Source organism: Nyctereutes procyonoides, unplaced genomic scaffold (assembly GCF_905146905.1).
Source record: "Nyctereutes procyonoides isolate TBG_1078 unplaced genomic scaffold, NYPRO_anot_genome, whole genome shotgun sequence".
Classification (NCBI taxonomy): domain Eukaryota; kingdom Metazoa; phylum Chordata; class Mammalia; order Carnivora; family Canidae; genus Nyctereutes; species Nyctereutes procyonoides.
In genome coordinates, this window is record NW_026575030.1 from 15,816,140 (window position 1) to 15,840,402 (window position 24,263).

A 24,263-nucleotide genomic window follows, 5' to 3' on the forward strand; every position below is an offset into this window, starting at 1 on the left:
TTAGAGACTTTTCTCCACAAATGAAAACAGAAAAATCTCCTTTAAAAAATGTTACATAACTATGGCGAAAATAGCAAGATGCAGAATGCAAAACAATTTCTCCTAACTAATGAAAAGCTGCTGAGGGTGTGTGTGTGTTTTAAGGGAGATCCTAGAAATAAAATGCAGAGACTCCTTAATAAACCCTAAAATTCTAATAGCAGGGCAGATGGTTTAGTCTTTGATATTTTGTAAACAGTTCCAGGTGTATTTTTATACAAAGTGAAAGGCTTCCCTATTTATCATCTCCTATCTCAGAACCAACCATAAGCTGTAGTGTAGTGACAGCTAGAAGCCAGTAAAGGAATGAGGTCTGATTTTCCACTCTTCCTTTATAGGTTTCTGTGATATTGTATCTAAACTGTGTGTCTTTGTATATTTTTCAAGAACCTCATCTCTCCTCCACACCCTCACCACATCCTAAGGGACCTATTATCCCACACAGGTAAATTGTCCTGCCTTAACACAATGGATATGACCCCAAGGCTCGGTAAACAGTCTGAAAACCAATATAGTTTTATTTGAAGGTCAAAAATAGTGTTCATTTTCCCATTTTATTTTTCCTGGATCAGACCAGTATATGAACAAATCTTAAGAAAATTTCTTTTATACATAACTTACAAAAAGCACCAAGATTTTCTAATACAGGAAGGAAAAATCAAACAAAGAATTCAAGTACCATCTTGTACATTAACAGTTGAAGAACTGTTATTTAAGAAAATGCATCAAACATTAACAACAAACTCAGTCTACTTCCAGCCACAGAAACATAAAATGTAACAGATCAGTTTAAGGCAAAGGGTATTTGTTGCCATGGTCCACAGCCAGACATTTCAGTATCCAATAGATTAGAGGACTCAAGAATTTTAAAAGGATGAAACAGCATAAGTAACTTGTACGCTGGCCAATGAATATGCAATTTATTAACATTTTACCTCCCTTTTTTGCAAAATGATTTTAAATATTTTTGATCCAACAGTCAACATCAACTGAAAGTAATATTGTTAATACTTCTGTTATCTAAATCTAGAAACTGACATTAGTAAACATCTATAAAATTAAATGGAAAGTCAATCATGGAAACCATATACCTCTAAACAGTGTTTTCAAGAAGCATGTTCCAAGCCACAACAGAGCACAGAATCCTGGGTGGAGGAGTTCTGTGGTCAAAGAGAGGGCAATGGTAAATTTTAAAAATTAAGTTATTTTTTTTCCCATGTCTGAGAGCCTTCGGTGCTTTCAATATAGGTTATAAATCTGCAGGTGAGAATCTGAACATGAGTCTCAGCTTCAAAGCACTTCCAAGTCCCTCAGAAGATGAATCTGAGAAATTTTGAAATGCTAGATTATGTTGTTTGGCAATGATGAACCTAAATCAAAGAGAGTGGACACCTTCGGGGGAAAAGAGAAAGTGTATTGAGAAGGGGGGCACATAAAAGGACTTTTAACCATACTGTAATGTGTTCTTTTAAAAAATTCAAAAAAAAAGCACAGCAAAATATAAGAATTTGACACAATTGAGTGGTAACACAAAAATGTTTATCAGGTTATAAAAAATTGTGACATGCATAGTGTCAGAAGAGTATCCAGTATGCAAATACAAAAACTCAAATGAAACAAGGAGATAGGGATGCCTGGGTGGCTCAGCAGTTGAGCATCTGCCTTCAGCTCAGGGTGTGATCCTGGCTCCAAGGATCGAGTCCCACATTGGGCTCCCCTGTGAGGAGCCTGCTTCTCTATGTCTCTGCCCCTCTCTGTGTCTCTCATGAATAAATAAATAAAATCTTTAAAAAAAAAAAAGTAAACAACAAAAAAAAGTAGATATACAATAAATTTGCCAATCTCCTACCTAAATCACACATTTAATTTGTATATACAAGTAAAATGGTTTCTATTATCTGTACCATGTATTTATATAGAAGACTGACAAAGGCTGACCTAAAAGAAATTGTCAAGTAGATTAAAAACTGAAATTAAGGGGCACTGGGTCAGTTAAGCATCTCTTAGTTTTGGTTCAGGTCCTGATCTCGGAGTCCTGGGATGGAGCCCCACATGGGTTTCTGCACCCCAGGGTGAAGTCTGCTTGGGATTCTCTCTCCCTTCTCCCTCTGCCCCTGCCCTCCTCCACTCACACACTCACTCTCTCTCTCACCCTCTCACATGCACCATCTCTCTAAATAAATCTTATTTGAAAACTGAAATTAAGCATACATCTCATAAGACTAATGCCATGTAACTACTTCTGGCATCAAAGCAAAAAATTTTTATGAATATATGACATAACTTCTGAGTCCAATAAAAATATATACAAGTGTAAGTTTTGCTGAAACATGTATCAGATTATTAAACTTATACAATAATATGGAGGAAGGGTGTGATAGAGAAAAGTACAATTTCTATTTGAGTCAACTGTAAAGACTGTATTTAGAAAAATCCTGAGAACTATGAAAGGGAGAAAAACAATCAGATGTCTGATGCAACAGGAAAATCTACATTTGTTTCCCAAACCATTGCCTGAGAGTGTACAGAATGAGTGTTGATCCTCTATATTCTTCTGTTATAATAAGCAGAAAGAAAGGAGCACCTGGGTGACTCAGTGGTTGACCATCTGCCTTCGGCTCAAGTTGTGATCCCAAGGTCCTGAGATTGAGTTCCACATCAGGCGTCCCACATCAGGCTCCCAGCAGGGAGCCTGCTTCTCCCTCTGCCTGTGTCTTTGCCTCTCTCTCTCTCTCATGAATAAATAAATAAAATCTTTAATAAAAATTAAAAAAATTTTAAAAACAAAAAACAGAAGATTTTCAGCATGTTTCCTGCCCAACAGCAAATTCCCCTTTGTTGGCTTTTTCTATTTTTAATTTAAAGAATTTTTTTTTTTTAAAAAAAAGCTATTTTGTAGAATATTCATCAAAGCAGCTTAAAGGGAAGGAATGCAACAACTGTATTCTTTAAACCTCATTGCTATTTTATTGTTCCAAATATTAACAACCAGTATCGCAAAGCATATCAGCCATTCATTGGTCTGAGGTGGGAGATACCTGATGTCCCACACACAAGGCAGAAACCAGCTACAATGTCCTTTATGAAAAAGTGTGCACTGGTGTGTGTGTGTGTGTGTGTGTGTGTGTGTGTGTGTGTAATCAGAGAGTCAAGGTTCTCTAGCAAACATTTCTGCACACATTCATAATTCAATAGTAATACACAGATGGTATAATAGTCTTAAAAAAGTAGCATATTGTCATCACTTGAAAAACTATAAAGTTAAGTATAAAAACCAAAAAACCTTTAAAAGAATGATAGGAAGGTCTGGCAATAGCGAGACTATCAGAAAGAGCACAACCTATGTATGTATGCTACAATAATAACAGTAAAGTCACTAGTGCCAGCAGTTGGCCAAGAATGAAAAGAAGCTGTGATTAAAAGCCCTAATGAAAAAAAAGCAGGATCAAACAGGAAAACAAGACAATGATACGTTAGGGCACTTCTAGGGAAAGCCATCTTTCTGAAAATCAGATGAAAACAGTAAAGTGGTTCATCACCCTTAGTTGGCCAGATTAAGGACACTGTGTCTTAAAGTTGGAAGTTTTGATAGATAAAAGTAACACAGAATCCTGGCCAAATGTGACATAATTAATTGCCCCCCATAGTAATCATAGCCATGTACAGCATCAACTGTCCTTTGAATCTCTGTTTTGCCAGTATCTACTTAGGTATATTCACACATTTTTGGGAAATGTGGCTCCCTATAGAATTCTATTCATCTACTACTAAGGAAGGTAATAGTGGCAAAGTTAAAGAAATTTACCTGCATCAGAACAAGGTTACATGAACCCCTAAATAACTGCTAGCAGCAGGGTCTATTCACAGGATTCCCAGAAGACTATAATTTCAAGCTATTACTGAGAACTTTTTCTATAAATAAGTAATCTAAGATGGCATCACACTCCAATTGGATCTTGACAATTATCTCTTTTTCTGTTTCAAAGTAGAAATAAGAAAACTGGGAGCTGGTTATATTACTTAGTTTCTCATAGTAAAAACAACCACATAAATACTCATTAGTCCAGAATGATATAAGTGAATAAAAATAAATAAGGGGGGGGGGGCGGGCGGAGGAATGCCTGGGTGGCTCAGTGGTTGAGCGTCTGCCTTCAGCTCGGGGCGTGATCCTGGAGTTCCAGGATCGAGTCCCACATGGGCTTCCTTCATGAAGTCTGCTTCTCCCTCTGCCTATGTCTCTGTCTCTCTATCTCTTGGTGTCTCTTGTGAATAAATAGGTAAAATCTTTTTAAAAATTAATAAATAAGGGGGGGGAGTCTCCTGTGCATGAAAATTCCAAATAACTTATGTATAATTCCCCAAACCTTAAGTGTGAGCTGTGCTTCATGACTTCCTTCAAAAAGTACAGTATGGAAAGGGGGTCAGGGGAGTAGCCCTACAATGGAGACTCCAACACTGCCTCAACCTGGTGATTAAGGTCAACATTAGACCATGTTGAGGTATAATCTTTGCTGTGATGTGATGAAAACGGCACATTACCTCTATGATCTTCTGCCTCAAATCCCATAAAACCAAAACTAATCATGAGAAATACATCAGATAATCCCAACTGGATGACATTCTACAAACTACCATAAAATTTCTCATTAAAGTGCTGGCTCCAAGAAGACTGGAACAAGATTCTGACAGTGCTAAAGAGGGGGAAAACTGAATTTACAATTCACTACCCAACCAAATGAAAACATTTTTTTACTTTATTTTTCCTATAGATCTCAAAAAGGAAAAAAACTCTTTACCATTCTAGAAACGTGGAAACCAAGTAACAAATAATAGGAAATGTGAAAATCCAAGCCACTTTAAGTTAAACTTGACATACTATAAACAATACCAGCATTTCCTTGTGGAAGTGATTAAAATCTGCCATATTCTTGTAGTCTATTGAATGCATAAATGAAGAAAAGCCAAGAGAGCAAAAAATACATCTATGCACATTGTATTAAAAACCAAAATTGTATTTTTAGGGAAAAGAGATCAATGTTTAATTCTGCTCTCCTCTCTGAGTAGCATCACAACTAAATCACAGAAATTCTCATTTCCACATATAATCTACTATGCTTCCCTCTCACAAGAAGAAAAACCCAAGAGATGAAATTAGCTTTGTCCAATAGGAGCACATGGCACAGGTACAGTGTTGAAACAGTATTATTTGAAATCAAAGAAAAGATATGTTCAATATACTTTAATTCATATTGGCACATTGTTTAGTGCTCATACGCTATAGTAGTTGATAGTAAAAAAAAATCTGGAGTAAAACTGACCTATTTAAATGTCAGATGTAATTTACCAGTTATGGCCTTATGTAATTTATTTAACACCTGCTAAGCCTTAATATTTTCAAGTGTAAACAAAGGTTACTCAATTATCAGACTGTTTCAGAAATTAAATAAGGTATATAAATAATTCAGCATCATGCCTGGCACACATTTTGAACAGCCAATAATTAAAAGCTCTTATTTTGATCCAATCTCTGCCTTGAAAAATTTTGCATGGGGACAGATATTTCCATAGAGAGTTGGTTATCCAGCAAGAGCCGTTTCTACTATGAACAGAGGATAGGAAAGCAGACAATGGCTCAATTTAAAAATACTCCCATTAAGACTTAAGACTTTTGCTAAATTTGTTTTCAAGCAACCTCTGAGAAAAGAATACTTTTTTTACCTAATTTTACCTAATTACCAACTCTAATTACCAACATCCAACCCAAGTATCAGAACTTGACCTAACACCATTTCTCACTCAGAACTAAAAAATCTAAAATGGGGGTCACCATTGTCTTTATTACTTTGTCTATGTTTTAAATAATTAAATCAAAATAAATAAATAAATAAATAAATAGTTGATGGATTTAACTATTGATTCCACTAGACTAAAATGCAGTCTCCAACACCAGAGCCTTATATTTATGGAGTAAATATTTCATGACTCTCACTACATTTCTCTATCTTTAAAGAATATTAACTAATTTCTAGGGAGAAAGAAACCTACAGGAAAAATACTAGGCTTATTAACTCAAGTGTCTTTCAGTGACTTTAATTAATCACTTACCTCTAAATCACCCATTGCCATAGAATATCTTAAGTTTCAAATACATGATTAAAAACTTAAATACATACTATTTCTTAAGAAATGGAAAAATCATGTAAGTAGAACACAAGGAGGGAAGTAACAGAAATTGTTTCTAGGTCACTAATGTAAAAAAGAAATTACATCTTGTGGCGCACTGGGGATGGCTCAGTGCTTCTACCTTCCGCTCAGGTCATAATCCCAGGGTCCTGGGATCGAGCCCCATGTCAGGCTCCCTGCAGAGCCCTCTCCCTCTGCTCCCGATCCAGCTCTCGCTCCCTCTCACGTATCTCAAAATATTTTTTAAAATAAAATAAAATAGTACCTTGGAATAAATCATGATTTTAGTACTAAATGAAATGATGTCTGCAATCCCCTTCCTAGATTATTTTCCAAGGTTTAGAGTGAATACAGTTATTTCCCAAGACTGATACCATGAATTTTATTAAAATTTCAAAAACATTCAACCCAAATGTGAGCATTCTCCAAAAATAAATGGGCCAGAGCAGAAAAAATAATACCCAAAACACACGGAAGGCTATTAGAGGCCTTAAAAAGATTCAGGAGCACCTGGCTGGCTCAGTCAGAAAAGCATGTCTCTTGATCTTGTGGTCCTGAGTTCAAACGCCACGTTGGGATAAACATAGGGGGGAAAAAGGGCTCTAAGCTCCATGACAGCTCAGTGATAAAGACTGTGATGTTATAATGATGGTAATTACAGAACCCTTCATAAAGCAACTTGTCCAGGCCCCTGTTGACTTCTCACTTATACAGAACAGCTACCCTCAGCTAAGGCCAGACAACTGCTTTCTAAACAAAGCAAAAGTTCGTCTTAGAAGAAACCCAAGAACAGGATTTAAGACTGGAGAAGAATGCAGTACAAAGCTTGTGGCAATGCTACACTATGACCCTGAAGGAAGGACAGAAGGGAAGGAAGAAGAGAAGAGACAGGAGAGGGAAGGTGGATGAGGAAGGAAGAGAGAAAGAAAGACATTCCATCTGAGAGTGAAGTAAACCAAGCATTCCACCTCACAATACAATCCACTGGTTTGTGGCAATTGCTGCTTACTCCAAGCCTGTCCTTCCCCGCCTAGTTCATTAACACACACACACACACACACACACACACACACACACACACACACAGTCCACAGTGAGGACTATCATCCAAGGGAGGAGCCTTTGGGTAAGTGGACTTACACAACTGTGAAAGAAATGAAAGACAGCTACTTATGCTAACCAATACAAATCTTCATTCAAATTTAACCAATCAGGGGTTACTAGACATTTGAGAAAAGCTGACCAGGAAAAAGAAAGATTAAGGGAAAATAGGTATGAGATCAAACCAAACACACAAGTATTTCAATTACTATGCTAAAGTTTGAAGGGGTATATTCATTTAAAACAAGCAACAAAACAGGTCACTATGAAAAGTAAAAATACAAGAGAAGCACTAGGGGATTTTGGAAATTACACACAAAATGGCTAAAATAAAAATTTGATCAGAAGGGCTAGATAACAAACTAGGCATGAACGAAGATAGTATTCTGGAAAACAGAAATCTTCCAAATCTTAAAAGTAAAGGAGAGAAACAGAAAATATGAAAGAAATGGTAATCAAGGCAGATAGCTCCAAGAAGACCAACGTGAATATATTAAGAATTCCGTAAGACAGAGACAATACAAAATGATAAAGAAAGAAGAATCCTTTGAATGAAATAAAGATTTGGAATTGCAAATTAAAGCAAGACAAAAAAGATGGATGTTTAAAATATTTAAACACTGGTGTGGTAGTATAGTAAAAACAAGTTTGCTGAGTGAGATCATTTCAAAGACATTCAGAGAGGGAAACTAGATTATATACAAAATAATGAGAACCAGAATAGCATCTGATATTGATAAACAAGTAATGGAGGCCTTCACAATTCTAAGGTAAAAGGATTTAGAATCAGGAAATCACAATCCAGACAAACTTAGAGTCAAGTATGATAGCAAATTATAGACCTCTCCATACATAGGATTTTGAAATTTACCTCCAAACACTGTTTCTGAAAAAGAAATTTAACGTCCAGTATGACTAGCGTAAAAGATAGTTAAAAGCAGAGCAGGAAGTAAGAGAACCAAGTCATGTCTTCAAAATTAAAAACAAAATCCATGTACTATAATTGCAAAATTAAAGTCTTTTAAAATGCTACAATAAAAGCTTTTAGCGATATTACAAAAAAAAATTAGAAATGCAAGAAAAACTAAAGTGGGAAAAAAATTTTTAAAGATTTTACTTGAGAGAGAAATAGATCATGAGGAGGGGGAAGGGGCAGAGGGAGAAGCAGATTCCCCACTGAGCAGGGAGCCCAATTCAGGGCTCGATCCAGGACCCTAATATCATGACCAAAGCCAAAGGCAGACGCTTAACTGACTGAGACACCCAGGCATCCCGCAAACTAAAATTCTTGATGACATCTGAAAGTAAAGGGAAAGGAGAAAAAAATAGACGTTGAGGGTACAGACCATAATGGTGAGTCAAGGGAGGTTGCTTCAAGCTGTTGGCCCAAAAAAACTAACAAACTAAGAGCATTAAAAGCTATAGGAAATGATCAAAACACCACAGTTCATAATAACAAAACCCAGGAGGCAGAAGGCACAGTGGCGGTATAGTAAACAAAACTCCTCATCTTTCATGACAGGAAGTAAAGAGACACCACATCAGACAGATATACCAAGAAATATATTATTTTAAATTCTAATGTTAACCACAGGAATAAAAACAAATTAGTTTTAAAATTTTATATCTGGGGAGTGGCAAAGGATTGGCGTATTTTTATATTTCAAATTCCATGCTGCTATGATGTTGGAGAAAAAAAGACTTTTCCATGTGAGCTTATAATTTTTAAAAATAAGATCATATTCTTAAATGGTGGGAAAATTCTTTTATCTTTAGTTTTTGGCTAGACCACAACAACATCCTTAAGCTTTATCATTAATACCTCCAGGACTGTGAGGACAAATAAAAAATCTCTCTCAAAAGCTTAAATGTTCATACGGTTTGATCCATTAAGTTCATAGCTGTCTATCCTAAAATTTACAAGATTGGCAGCAAATATAAAGATAGAGGAAGCTTAGTGTACAACTCTTAGTAAAAACCTTGTAAATCCTACACATCTGTCAATGAAAATGGTTAAGTGAGTTATGGTAGATACATGCTATGGAATGTTATAGCTACCAAATAAAAAGATTGGAGTAGTAAGGATACAGAAAGATGACCATGATATATCATATCAAAAGAAAAGCAAACAACAAAAGAATAGATGTGGTATAATCCCATTTCATATAGTCGTTGTTGTTTTTTTTTTAAGATCTTCTTGTATATGTGTAAGAATTGTGGAAACATACACACCAAAGTATTAACAACAGAATAGTGGTGAACTTTGGATAGAAGATTGAAAAAGGGGAGAGAGAATCTGACTTTTTACTTCTCTTTGTGTGAGCTTTTTATGAATGTTTATTAATTACCTTTGTAAAAGCAGAAAATTCTCAAAAAGATAACTTCCACGTTAATACCACCCAGTTCTTTCCTTACCTTTCCACCCCTCCGTTCCCCCAACACTGCTGCACCACAGATCTCAGCCTTCCATATGACATGGCGGGAATGTGTGAATCCAGACCTTACAGTACTCTCCAAATCTTACTTTCATGTGATACACAGAATATACTTGTTGCCATGCATGACTAATGGGAAAAATGCATCTTAATTTTGCATTTAATCTTCAGCTTAGTTGGTTACACAATGGCATTGCTAATAAAGCCAAGGTTTCAAGTGTTATCCCCACAGGTCAATTAACTGTTATGCAGTCAGTCTGCTTTTGTTTTCATCACCTGTCATCTTCCTGGGGACATGACAACAAGATGTGGAGAAAGCAAAGTAAATCCATTTTAACTAGTGGGAACACACTGATAGTGGGTTTCAGTCTCATGGTTGTATTCTGAAGAACACACGTGCGCATATGTATGACCACAGTTTACACAGTTCTTTGCTAGCCAACCGCATATAGTCACAGAATTGTGTCATCAATGTTTCCCAAAGAGAGATTTGCTGGTTAGCCAAGTATCTGCAACAACAGAGCCTATCTATGCTCTGTGGGAGTAGTGTGATGTTGGGGTAAGTGGGACCACGAAGTTCTCAGTTTCGATTCTATAATTCCCATCTTCAGTCATCACACTCAACAAAGAAAAATCAAAGCCATGTGGCAGAGTGAAGGTTTCAAAACCTTAACTGTGCTTGAAGAATGATCTTTCTTTCACTACCTCATTTGTAGAGAAGGCAAGAATAAAAGGAGAAAATCAAAGACTAAAGGATAATAAAATAAATGAAGACTTACAATGTAACCATGGTGCTAGTTATATAAATATCTCTAACAAGAGAATATTGGGTTCTGATCTAAAGTTAAAACATCTATTAAAAATGCCCCAAAAAACAACTCACATCACAAAGATGTATCATTTTTTGGCCTTTATATCTTTTCAGGATACTGTAAACCTCATAAAAAGTAGCAATGAAAGGAATATTCTGCTATAGATCTATAGAACTCAGTATATTTTATGCTCAAGTATCAATTGACCTAACTAGAACTCAAAAAAACAAAACAGCTAATGGTTCTCAGGGAAGACTCAAATTGTTATCTATTAAAAAATCAAACAAGCAAGCAACCAAACAAAGGAAAAGAACTGAATTTGGGGTCCAGTGCAAGAGGAATGGTGGGAATGAAGTGTTGTCTTAAGAGAATACAGTGAAAAAAAAAAAAAAAAAAAGAGAATACAGTGGTTCTGAGATGACAGTGGAAGTATAGTATGAGGACTTCTTAAATAAAGCTTTAAATAATAAGTCATAGTTCCATTTCAATGTTATTTATTTAGATGTGGCTTACAATACAATTAATTTTACCAGTGACACTTCTAAGAACCCTTACTGAAAATAGGATGATCGTGTATAATATCCCATTCCCAACTCTTGATCTAGTCATCTCCTCTTCAACCCTTTATAATGCCTTTCCTAACCAGTTCCAAACTCCTCTTAAGTCAAATTCACTTCAATATGTCACTTTCTTTACCACCAGCTTTCCTTATACATATGCAACACACATTTTCTTCATGCCTGCCACATGAGCAGAGGCGTGTTCTGTGAATTTCTAGGACCCTCACAACAACCCTGTGAGGTAGGTTTCATTAGCACCACTTGACAGAGTTAGAAACAAACTCAGACTGCTGACTTGCCCAGTGGCAGAGGTGGGACTCAAAGCCAGAACCGCTTGCAGATATGAGTTATGACTGCCCCAAGTAAGACTGTACCTAGAATTTTCGAGGAGCTGGAGAAGAGGTTCAGTAACAGTTTCTTCTTCATTGTCACTTACCAAGTAAACAGCAAATATACTATATTCTCCTATCATTAAATTTTAAAGGTAACAATATACAAAATCAAATTTACCCCTCCCATTTTATAGGGAAAAAATGACATACGCAAATAGACTCACAGACATCATTAATTATGAAAAGATATACTAAACTGGTGCTATTCTACATCAATCCTTCTGGTAAATGGACACTTATAAAAGTGATACAAATGCAAATCTACTCATCATTATAAATAATAGGAAGAGTGAATTCTGTGGGGATCATGAAAGTGGGCTGCTGCCCAGATTTACTTTCAAAACATAAAACATTATCCAGGAACTTTAACCCAGAGAATGTACCACAAACCTACATGCCTAAGTTATAGGAAGATGTCTCCTGGCATCTACATCTAATTTAGACACTGATAAAAAGGGTTATATAATAAGTTCCTTACTAATCCTGAAATCTGTGGTAACTCTGGAATCCTTCTTCCTATGCAAAAATACATACTGCACTTGGTAAAGACCTGCATTTGGTAAGACCTAAATGATAGTTCAGTATCATGTGTTTAAAACTTAAAATGTGGGGATCCCTGGGTGGCGCAGCGGTTTAGCACCTGCCTTTGGCCCAGGGCGCGATCCTGGAGACCCGGGATCGAATCCCATATCGGGCTCCCGGTGCATGGAGCCTGCTTCTCCCTCTGCCTGTGTCTCTGCCTCTCTCTCTCTCTCTGTCTCTCTGTGACTATCGTAAATAAATAAAAATTTAAAAAAATAAATAAATAAATAAAACTTAAAATGTATACACTTTTCTGTGTAGAATGGTCTTTAGGAGAAAAACCTTATTTTGAAATGTTACCACTCTTAGTTATGTCCAAATCAACCATACTATAACGCTACTACTGTTCTACCAAAAGCACCGAGATGTAAAAACTTTTGCTATCTAAATCCTTTCTTAGGGGCCCCTGGGTGCTCAGTCATTAAGCATCTGTCTTTGGCTCAGGTCACGATCTCAGTGTCCTGGGATCAAGCCCCACGTCAGGCTCCGTGCTCTGTGGGGAGCCTGCTCCTCCTTCTCTCCCTCTGCCTGCTACTGTCCCTTCTTCTGCGCCCTCCCAAATAAATAAAATCTTTTAAAAATAAATAAATCCTTTCTTAAAGGATTTTGAGGATCTTATAAACATTCAAAGCTATCACACAGCTATGAAGATTTCAATGACCAAATATGATTATGTTCTTTATTTCTATAGGAAAGTTCCACAGACCAATAGGTATATAGTATTATCATATGAAGAAGCCTGGTTTGCCTATAATGTACCTTGTCTAACAGAACTATACATTTTTGTTCTCTCATCTGTAACACCACCTGTCAAAAGTGCTTAGAATTTTAATGGGTACTCATGGTTAAGTCTTAACTACAAATATAGATTTTCTATCTCTAAAACTTACCCAGTTTTTACCAAATGATAAAAAGATTCAATACTAAGGAGAATACCCTCTATTACTCAAGATGAAGATATAAAAGAAGCTTATCTTGTAGTTTACTAGAACACAAATTTTGTTCTGAAGACCTCCACATTTAGAGGTACCTCAGGACTTGTCGAGCAGATGCTCCATAAATATCTGATTTTAAAGAGTTACCACTTTTCAAGTTACAAAAACTATAAAACTACTTTATTAATCATAGGGATATTCTTCTGAGTAATATAGTAATGTAGTGCTTATTCAAGAATACATATGAAATGAAGAGACCATTAAAAAATGCTTTTAAAACAAAAATCAGCAATCAGTAGTACTGCTCAAGAAGACAGGAATGGCTATTTGACCCATCCATCATACCCAGGGCCTGGCACTTAGTTAATAGCAATTGTTTGAGTAAATGAACCAATATAAATTTGCCCTTAGTGGTCTTTGATGAACATGACTAAGATAGACAGTTGGAGCTGTGAAAAAATAGTCCATTTTTTGCCTTAAGTCAATCTGAGAGTTCATAAGGAATTTTTAAAATTATTGTAATTTTTAATTGTAAAGTATTTGACAGAGTTCTTAAGTCTTAAAACCTTTAAAATTGCTTTGGTATTTGCTGCTTTGTATGAACACAGACAATCTAGAAAATGAATAGTAGACTTGTCCCAGATAGAAACAATTCCTGAAGCACTACAAACCAGTCCCTGGACACTAAGTTTAAAGAGATAAACCTTAGGATCCCGCAGAGATTAATGCAAAAATGCACACATTTTATTTTTATTAAAAAGAACATGTTCGGGAATCCCTGGGGGTCTTAGTGGTTTAGTGCCCACCTTCAGCCCAGGGTGTGATCCTGGAGACCCAGGATCCAGTTCCGCATCGGGCTCCCTGCATGGAGCCTGCTTCTTCCTCTGCCTGTGTCTCTGCCTCTCTCTCTCTCTCAATCTGTGTCTCTCATGAATAAATAAAATCTTTTTTGAAATAAATGAATGAATGAATGAATGAATAAATGAATAAATAAATAAATAAATAAATAAATAAATAAATAAATAAATAAATAAATAAATAAATGAAAATAAAAAGAACATGTCCATATTTTACCCACTACTTCTAGCCAGCTGAAAACTGGTATGCATGATAAGCTCAATTGCTCTGTTTTGTAAAAACATAACTATTGGTATCACTGAAGCTTATTCCAGTCACAGGCCCAATGTCACTGCTATTGAAGCATGGTCTCCCTCACCCAACTCCCAGCTAGTTCTATATAGTGAGAAGTCAGTTTGGATTTAAAGCTTTTTAAGAAAGTTCAAAAAGAAAAAAAAAAAAAAGGCAGTCCCTGACCACTGAGAACTAAACTGATACAGTTAAGCCTCAATGTTATTACAGACTGATCTGACATTAACAGCAAAATCATTTTGCTCTCCTGATCCCACTAAATAACTGTCTAGACCAGGATGAAGTCAAACGAAAACAAGATATACAACCCATAAAATACCAAGTATCTCTCTTATGCTAAATGAGTGACAACCGTCAATCCTTGAACCCTCCCCCAAATTACCCAACGCCCAAATCCTATACTATAATCTTTGTAACACCATCTTATTGAGACACCCCACAGTTCTCCATGGTCTGTATTCTTTGCTGCAGAGAGTAATAAATCCAACGTGTTCAGTAACAAGTGTGTTCCTGATGGCCTCTGAATGAAGGGTAAATACTAATGGTAGAATGAAAATAGACTACATGCTCTAGGGTTACAAAAGGACTCTAAAATATGGCTTACTAATACACATCTCCTAATTCACAATGAGGGCAGCTTTGGCTAACTTTGGTACAAGATTTCTTCCATTTTGCTTTTAATGTCAAGACCATGCTAAAATGTGTTGAAAAGTTCAGAAAAAATAAAAAACATTAATGACAATCACAGTGTAAACTGTTAAGGCATATAGGAAAAGCCCATCTAGCAATGTTAATTAGGAGAACGAGCAGGAGTCGTCACCAAGAGTCATTTCAATCAGAGCCATGCTCAAGTATATGGGCTATACCCACATGCCTAAGTATTTTAAAACAAGGACTTTAAGAAAATACCTAACAATAATAAAGTTGAGGTATAAGGAAAAGGTAGAAGAGGGTAACTTTTTCTTTAAATAGTGTTCACCATAACCATTGGAAAACCTGGATAACAGACTAGCTGTGAGAGGAAAGCAAGATTTTAGTATATATTCTTTTACTAAAAGCCTTTTTTAATGTGCAAAATCTCCCACTTTGCAGCTGAATGTTATTTTTTAAGTATGAATCACACTAGACAGAGGTATAAAAAACAAGAATGCCAACTTAGAACAAAGTTTTATAACACAAATCTACTATAGACACTAATATGAGCATTTTGACAAAAAAAAAAATCCAGTATTTTAAAGCTAAGCTATTCCTAACTATATGTTTAACACAGGAGCTAAAAACTCAAAGTCTTGAAGAACTTGAGGGGAATAATAATTTATTAAAAGCCCTTCCCTACCCCAAAGCTAAGGCAGAAAACACCTTTTTAACTGTCAACCATATAATGTTTTTAAAAACCCTATAAAGATAAAGCACTAATTAACTACCTTTCAGATAAAACTAAAATATTTTCATGTCTAGGAGATGGGGACATGGGGTATATATGCCACTTTCCCAAGTGCCTATTACGTCTTTCCTGAATCTGGAACATGTAAGTTTGGAGCATCACATTAAAGTCATTGTCTTCAAAGACACCTAATTTCTTAGAACCTGCAGTGTGTGGGAGTTCTGGTTGAGAGAGAAAATTTTTCAACACTGCCCTCTATCTGTTAGCACATAAAAGTGTTGTATATATTACAATCTGGTCTTGCTGTAGGATGTGCATTACCACTTACTTTTAATGGATCATAAAAGCCTTATTATTCAATAAGTAGGAGCGATGATTTAAACTCATCTTGGGATGCCGTTATGCAGTTCAAAACTATGACTTCAATGGAACAATGAAAACTAGTTTTTAAAAAAAATATGTCAAAGCTTGTTCAAAGAGAGTACCTACTATACCAAGTAATGCCTATGTAAGTGACTTACAATAGGAAAAGGAAGTTTGTGGTCTCCCTGAGCCCATGTAGTGAAGGAAGTATTAGATCTTTTAGAGTACAATGGAGTAAATATTCTAAGTTACATTTTATTGTAGGTATATAACCTTTCACCTGTATTTGTATTAGGGTATTAGAAATAATCCAATTAAGAAGGTTGACCTTAAAAAAAAAAAGGTTGACCTTTCCACTAACTCCAATCTCCTCTGTAAATCTCTTTTACAATTTTTTAGAACAGGTGCTTTATGGCCCAGTGAATTTTAGCACATTTAATTCAAATGTAATTCTACAATAATAATAAACACCAAGATGTTGACTACTCTCTCTCTACAGTGTAAACCTAAAGCCATGTCAAGTTTTATCCTTTATGACTATCACAATCCTTGGCATACCTGTTCCAGGACTGAAACTTTCCTCTTTCAAATACCTTTCATCTCATGAGCATTAATATCTAATATCCAGTTTCTAAATCAAAACTGTGTCATCATCTTACTTCTTCACTGTGCGAGGAGACTTGTTTTTCTTTTTTCCTTTAAGTAAAGGTCCAGGGGCAGGGCACCTGGGTGACTCAGTCAGTTGAGCATCTGCCTTCAGCTGAGGCCATGATCCCAGAGTCCTGAGATTGAGCCCCCAGCTGGGCTCTCTGCTCAGCAGGGAATCTGTGCTTCTCCCTTTCCCCATGCCCCTCCTCCCCACTCATGTTCTCTCTCAAATAAATAAATAAAATCTTTTAAAAAGGGGGGTGGTGGTGTCCAGGGACACCTGAGGACTCGGTTAAGCGTCTGACTCTTGATTTTGGCTTCAGCTCATGATGTCAGGGTCGTGAGATGGAGGGGCTCTGTGCTAGGTATGGAGCCTACTTAAGACTCTCTCCTGGGGATCCCTGGGTGGCTCAGCAGTTTAGCGCCTGCCTTCAGCCCAGGGCATGATCTTGGAGTCCCAGGATCGAGTCCCACATCAGGCTCCCTGCATGGAGCCTGCTGCTCCTTCTGCCTGTGTCTCTGCCCCTCTCTCCCCCTCCCTCTCTCTCTCGTGAATAAATAAAACCTTAAAAAAAAAAAAAAAAAGACTCTCTCCTTCTGCCTCTTCCTTACCCCAGCCATTTTCTTTTTTTTTTTTTTTTTAAATTTTTTATTTATTTATTTATGATAGTCACAGAGAGAGAGAGAGAGGCAGAGACACAGGCAGACGGAGAAGCAGGCTCCATGCACCGGGAGCCCGACGTGGGATTCGATCCCGGGTCTCCAGGATCGCGCCCTGGGCCAAAGGCAGGCGCCAAACCGCTGCGCCACCCAGGGATCCCCCCCAGCCATTTTCTTTAAAAAAAATAAAAGGGTCTAAGGAGTGCCTGGGTAGCTCAGTTGGTTAAGCAACGGACCACCCTTGGTTTTGACTCAGATCAGGATCTCTAGGTCCTGGGATTGAGTCCCGCGTTGGGCTCCATGTTCAGTGCAGTCTGTTTGTCCCTCCTCTCCCTCCCTCTCTCACATGCTCTCTCTCAAATAAATAAAATCTTTAAAAAAAAATCCAAAATATTTTTAAAAGCCTAAATTTAAAACAGTTCAAAGAGCTAAAATACTCTATAGTAACGGATTTATTAAACTCTAGCAGAGAAATTATTAAATCAAATAAAAAATGCCCAGCAAATTCTCTTGAATAATTTTTGTTTTAATAAACATTTCATTTTTACCCCAAAGACCCTTAGTCATTTACATTTGTATGATAAATTGTTAAATCTGTAAAACTAAAAATGTTCTGAAAAACCAGAATATACCTTTAAAAATATAAATGGGGGACACCTGGGTGGCTCAGTGGTTGAGCATCTCGCTTTGGTCAAGGCATGATCCCGGCATCTGGGATTGAGTCCCATATCAGGCTCCCTGCATGGGGCCTACTTTTCTCTCTGTGTGTCTCTCATGAATAAATAAATAAAACTTTTAAAGAAATAAAAATATAAATGTAATAGTTTTTCCATCAATTACTAGAAAATGACTTCACCATTCCAAAAACATGTAAAATATTATTAACACTAACTTCTACTTATTTAACATTCAGGGCCTACAGACAGAACATTAGAACTGGACACTATACTACATGATCTCAAAAAAGCAGAATTTAAGTTCAGAACTAACTAAACTTACAGTGCTCCTTAATTCCTAATGTGTCTCCTTTAATATTATCCTATTTACTCTTAGAATCACTTTTTCAGTTGGGCCAGTATCTGCTACACGTAAGGATTTAGCTTCCACCCTCCAACAAACCCCATCCACTGGGACAGAAAATATATAGAATTACAGTTTCCCCAAGACTCCTAACTTACCAGTGATCACCTTACTCATTGAAGAAGACAAACAGAAATGACATTCTACCAGAGTTATCACTAGCTCATCAAACTTTATTACTAAATGGGTTTAGAAATTACTGTGATTAAAATAAATAAAAAAAATTTTAAAAGAAATTGCTGTGATTAAATTTGGTCAATAGGAAAAAACTTGTTCTTCCCCCAGAGAAAAAGAAATGTCTCAATGAAACAGTCTAGAGACCAAAGACCACAGTCTGCGGCAGTATGATGCTGTGAAGACTTGATTTTCACTGTATCCTGCATTCCCACTCACCATGGTGCTTGCCCAATTGACAAAATACATTTGAGGCGATGAAAGAAAGGCCTAGGAAAATGCTGGAAATGCTGCTTAAGGGACGAAGCCATGTTTTGAGAATTTTTATTGATCACAGCTGGTAATCATTTAATATTTGATTCATCTAACAATTAAAATAGAAACTTTAAATGCTTCCATATCAGATCTTTTTTTTATAAAGCCAATTCTAGCGATGACTGGGTGGCTCAGCAGCTGAGCATCTGCCTTTGGCTCAAGGAGTGATCCCGTGGTACTGGGATCAAGTCCCCACATCTGGCTCCCTGCATGGAGCCTGCTTCTCCCACTACCTGTCTCTGCCTCTCTCTGTCTCTCATTAATAAATAAATAAAATCTTTTAAAAATAATTATTAACAATAATAAAAAGCTAATTCTAAGTGTTGAATTTTTTTACACCTGAAGAGATTAGAAAATCACTTGTTTAAGCAAGTGGTCATATTTATGGACTAGCTATAAATTGAAACCAGTACAATTGTGATAACTGATAATGGCTAAAAATACTTAGATGAGTTAAAATACATTTCAGAAGTAACTACTTTTATCCTTAAATGGGCAGAAAGGTGGAAGTAGGCTCTAAAATTAGCTTTGGAAATGAGATAATAGCTGACACCAATTGAACACTCTTTACGGCAGTAATGTTTCTCATGAATTAACCAATTTAATTCTCACAACTACTCAGGAAGGTCAGTATTATTACTAATCCCCATTATACAGATGAAAACCAATAGACACAGGGACATCTGGGTGGCTCAGCGGTTGAGCGTCTGCCTTTGGCTCAGGGCATGGTCCAGGGGCCCAGAACTGAGTCCCGTATCGGGCTTCCTGCATAGAGCCTGCTTCTCCCTCTGCCTAGGTCTCTGCCTCTGTGTCTCTCGTGAATAAGTAAAATCTTAAAAAATAAAAAAATAAAAAAAGAGAGAGAGAGAGAAAGAGAGAAAGAAAGGAAGAAAGAGAGAGAAAGAAAGAACAGACACAGTAATGTGACTTACCCCAGTGTCCCATATCTGCTAAGGGCTAAAAACTGTGACTTAACATCCAGGTCCCAGAGCTATTATTGTAGTAATATACAGTACTATCTCTTTATATACTAACTTTTGTTGTGTAGCTTTTATTAACAGGAAACTAGTAAAAGAAGTTAATCAGAAAAAAAAAAACAATAAATAATGTTTTCAAAAGAACACTGAGAAGAGCACCTGGCCAACCCAGTTTGATAGAGCACGTGACTCCTGATCTTGGGTCATGAGGTAGAGCCCTACATTGGGAGGAGAGTTCACTTTAAAAATAAATTAAATAACAATGTTTAATTTTTAAAAAATGTTTAATTAAAAAAAACACATAGACAAGTCAAGGAAACTACATAAGGGAAAGGGAGATGAAAAAAAATCACAAATGAACAACAACAAAAGCCTTGAAAAACAGTAGAGAGAAGGGAAAATTAATTTAATGAAAATAGCTTTGAAGATCTAAACTACCAAATAAAAGATCTGGGTTGGGAAAAGGTATGAAGGAATCTTTAGAGTGCTGAAAGCATTCTGTATCTTCACTGACAATGACTACTACGCATAAAACTTTTTCAAAGAAAAGTGAGACAGGGCAGCCCCGGTGGCACAGCGGTTTAGCGCTGCCTGCAGCCCAGGGTGTGATCCTGGGGACCCAGGATCAAGTCCCACGTCAGGCTTCCCGCATGGAGCCTGCTTCTCCCCCTCTGCCTGTGTCTCTGCCTCTATCTCTCTCTGAATAAATAAATAAATAAATTTTAAAAAAAGGAAAGAAAGAAAAGGGAGACAGAAAAATCTTTACAAAATGCTCATTATAAGGTATTACTGCCTCCACTGAAAACCAGAGGTTTGAGGTAAGTCATAACTAAAACAAAAAATTTTTTTTTTTAAGAATTACTGGATCAAGGAAATTATAGCCAAACCACAGGCAATCCTCTGAACTAAAGATCAAAACAGAGGATCATGGCTTTGTAACTGCCTAACTGAAAGACCATTTCCCACCTAAGTTTCCATTGGATATTTGTTACCAGCAAGGCAAGTCTGCAGAAAGGGCTACAAGGCCAACTGTCCTGTTTAGCATTTTTTAAATTAATCTAGATGGCCTGCTTTGCAAATTTAGAGGTGATCCAAAACTAGTTCTCTAGATGTTAGGATTCAAGGAGATATTGTGATGTTAAATTTAATTAACAGAAACGTAATATGTAAAATTGTAAATAGAGATAAACGTAAAGTCCAGTACTTAAGTTTTCAACAATTCTATAGTTTACTAGAATGGTTTTATGAGTTTATGTAAAAACAAATGTAGGTTTTAGAGTAAATTCATGTGGTGTCGTGCCCTCTGCAATTCAGTAAGAACAGATGTGCACAATGGTGAACCTTAATTCCTGATGTGAGATAATGTGGTAGAGTCCAGAAATCACAAGAAAGAGTAAAGGGAAATTTAGTGTTCAACTTGGATAAGAAACAAGAAAAATTTTGGCATTTTTAAATATTTAAAGGATTATGTATGAAAGTAGAGTTCAATTTATTATATACAGATCTAGAATATAGGGATAGAAGACATATTTGAATTACAGAAATTTTTTCCTATAGAAAGGTAAAAAAAAAAAGCTGTTGTAAGAGCTCTTAAGCTGTCCTAGACTCAAATGGGAGGCTTAGCTTGCCAGCTGTCAGGAAAATTACAGAAGGCATTCCCTCCCTTACCAGATGGACGATTCAGAGCAGGAGAAATTCTACCTAGCCCTACTCAAAGGTACCACAGGCCCCCTGTGGTGGCTGTGCCTTCCTGGTGTTCCCTAGGGACCAACACAGTATTTAAAACTATCAGCAAGTTAAAGCAGATACAATTTACTGGGCTCATAATCCAAGTAACATGTTATTCTAAAGCCATGCTACTAAGGGTAAAGTGGTCTCAGAGAGAATTGTATCAAAATACCTTCAGAGGGAAAACAGAGGCTTCAGCAGATTCGTTTTTAGAAACTTATTAGTGTATTTTGGAGAAATTAAGACTAGTTTATGAACTAATCCATAAAAAATTATAAATGAAAATGGGGAAATAACCTAAGAACTACAATTTTTTTCTTTAAATAGAAATTTTTATTCTGTAACTGAAGATATCACAGCACAATAGGTGCTTCTTACAGATTCCCGAGAAAGGCCTTAAATCAAACTTTGAAATGGTTTTCTAGTTTATCATTAAAAAGTAAAGGGGAAAACTTTTTTTTTTTTAAAGTATTTGTTTTGGTACTTAACTGCCCTCATTGACAAGAAACTACTTTTGATAACATCAATCTAAGGATCTACCTACTAAACATAAAAAAGCCAAAAACATTACATATTTACCTTATTTTATCATTCCTTCCAAAGCTCTGAATTTTAACTTTAAAAACTACCGAAGACTCAATTAGCTGCGAAGCTCTACGATATAACCAGGTAACTAATTCATCAGCAAATGGATTCACTCATAATAAACCGAAGTAGACAATTACAGAATAATTAATGCAAAGATGCAGACTCTTTCTGAAAATTAACAGCCTAAATTATTTATCATAGTGATTTATCACGGTCAAAAAACTTTATATACAAAAATCTTCATATATAAGAACGTCTGGGAATTGTTTGACTCTTAATTAAAACACTATGATAGCAGCAGCGTGCAGAGCTGACATCCCAAGAAAGCCAAAAATCTATTTTCAACAAGTTTTTGCCACATTATGTAAACACTTAAAATAAGTAGAGAGATAGAAAGAACAAAGCCCAATATAAAAATCGAAAATGGGCAGCCCCGGTGGCCCAGTGGTTGGCGCCACCTTCAGCCCAGGGCGTGATCCTACTCAGGATCAAGTCCCACACTGGGCTCCCTACATGGAGCCTGCTTCTCCCTCTGCCTGTGTCTCTGCCTCTCTCTCTGTGTGTGCTTCTCATTAATAAATAAAATCTTAAAAAAAAAATAAGATATAAATTGAAAACAGGACGCCTGGGTGGCTCAGTAGTTGACCGTCTGCCTTCATTCAGCTCAGGATGTGATCCCAGGGTCCTGGGGATCCAGTCCTGCATCAGGCTTCCTGCAGGGAGCCTGCCTCTCGGTGTATCGCTTGAATAAATAAATAAAATCTTTTACAAAAATAAAAATAAAAACAAAAAATAAAAATCTAAAACAATTCCTGCAAAAATGTGAATATACCATGTAAAATAAATATTTCAGAACCCTACTAATTTCTTCAAATAATGTGCTTCAGAAGTCTTATTTAGACTGAAGTCTTTTTTCTTCTCATTATATACTCAGATAATTCTTTACATAGGAGAACCTACCATACATAATCCAGTCTTTTCAGGAGAGCAGAGGGAAGGGCCTTAAACTCTTCCTTCCAAAATAAGGGTTAGTAACACAGATAGAGAAAACCAGTGTCCATATGTAAAATGAGTTTACATGGTTGTCTGGAGGATTAAGATGTGCTTGAAGACCTTTTAATATTAATATATGCCATGTTAGTGGAAGGAGTTATTCTGACATAGGCTATTTTAGAGGAAGCTGGGTGTTTCTGTTTTCTGTATCTGTTCTCTGGGGAGAACAGATAGAATCTTGTGGAATGTTTTGTAAAGTATTGTACAAGCAGGCTCATTAATCATAAACTACATGGTTTGTAAATTCTACTTTGTAAGTAAAATTATCCCCAGTAAATAGCATCAAAGGTTTTTGGAACACTCAGACTTCATAAACATGTCTTCACACAATTCAAAACACACTGCTGAACCAAAGATCTCTGCAGAGGCGTTGATCTCATTTATTAAAGACCACAGTCAACGTAACAAGGAAGGGATACATAGGGACTTACCAAAAGTACTAATAATATTCTTTTTCTTAAATTGTGTGTACTCAGGGGTTCATTTCCACTCCATGAGTGCTACATCTAAAAACTGAAGAGAACTTACCTCCTGAATAAGTCTCAGTATAACTCCTTATTATGTCTATATTCTATTTATAAAAACTAGCATCTATCTTATAACCCATTTAGTTTAGTGTAGTTTAATTTTTGTTATTAAATATATCCTACATTGAAAACCTATAACCTACAAGGACAATTTTAAAGAACAGTAAAATGAACCTGAGTCTCTAAATTAGCTCCCTCTACCTATACGCCACTCTTCTCCCCAAACATATATTGTCATCACAGCTCAGGAAGACATCACTACATCCATGTTGGTGGTAAACAGAAAACAGGCAGTTTAACATAGTGGTTGAGTATGAGCTCTGGACCTCAAAAATCTGGGTTCAAATCCTAGCCCCCTCTTACAAGCTATCTAACCTTAACACAGGTTTATTTAATTTTTTTGTACCTTGGTTACCCATTTGTGAAATGTGGACCACACAGCACTTAGCTCATAGGGTTACCAGGAAAATTAAATGAAGTTCTCAGAACACAGGTGCCTGGGTGGCTCAGTCAGTTAATCATCCGACTCTTGATTTCGACTCAGGTCATGATTTCAGGGTTGGGAGATCGGGCCTCCC

At 36.5% G+C, this 24,263-nt stretch overlaps 1 protein-coding gene across 5 annotated transcripts in view; it reads right to left on the reverse strand.

The window, feature by feature from the left end:
• WDR33 (WD repeat domain 33) overlaps window positions 1-24,263 on the reverse strand; it is a 111,239-nt gene that overhangs the window by 29,365 nt on the left and 57,611 nt on the right. Inside the window, exon 8 of one of the 5 annotated variants that reach the window (XM_055316410.1) lies at window positions 19,716-22,847. The exons of the other annotated variants lie outside the window; for them this stretch is intronic. Coding sequence (XP_055172385.1) covers window positions 22,810-22,847 — 38 coding nt within the window. The 3' untranslated portion in view covers window positions 19,716-22,809. Of the gene's footprint in view, window positions 1-19,715; window positions 22,848-24,263 lie in introns of those variants that run through there. 5 annotated transcript variants of the gene reach the window in all.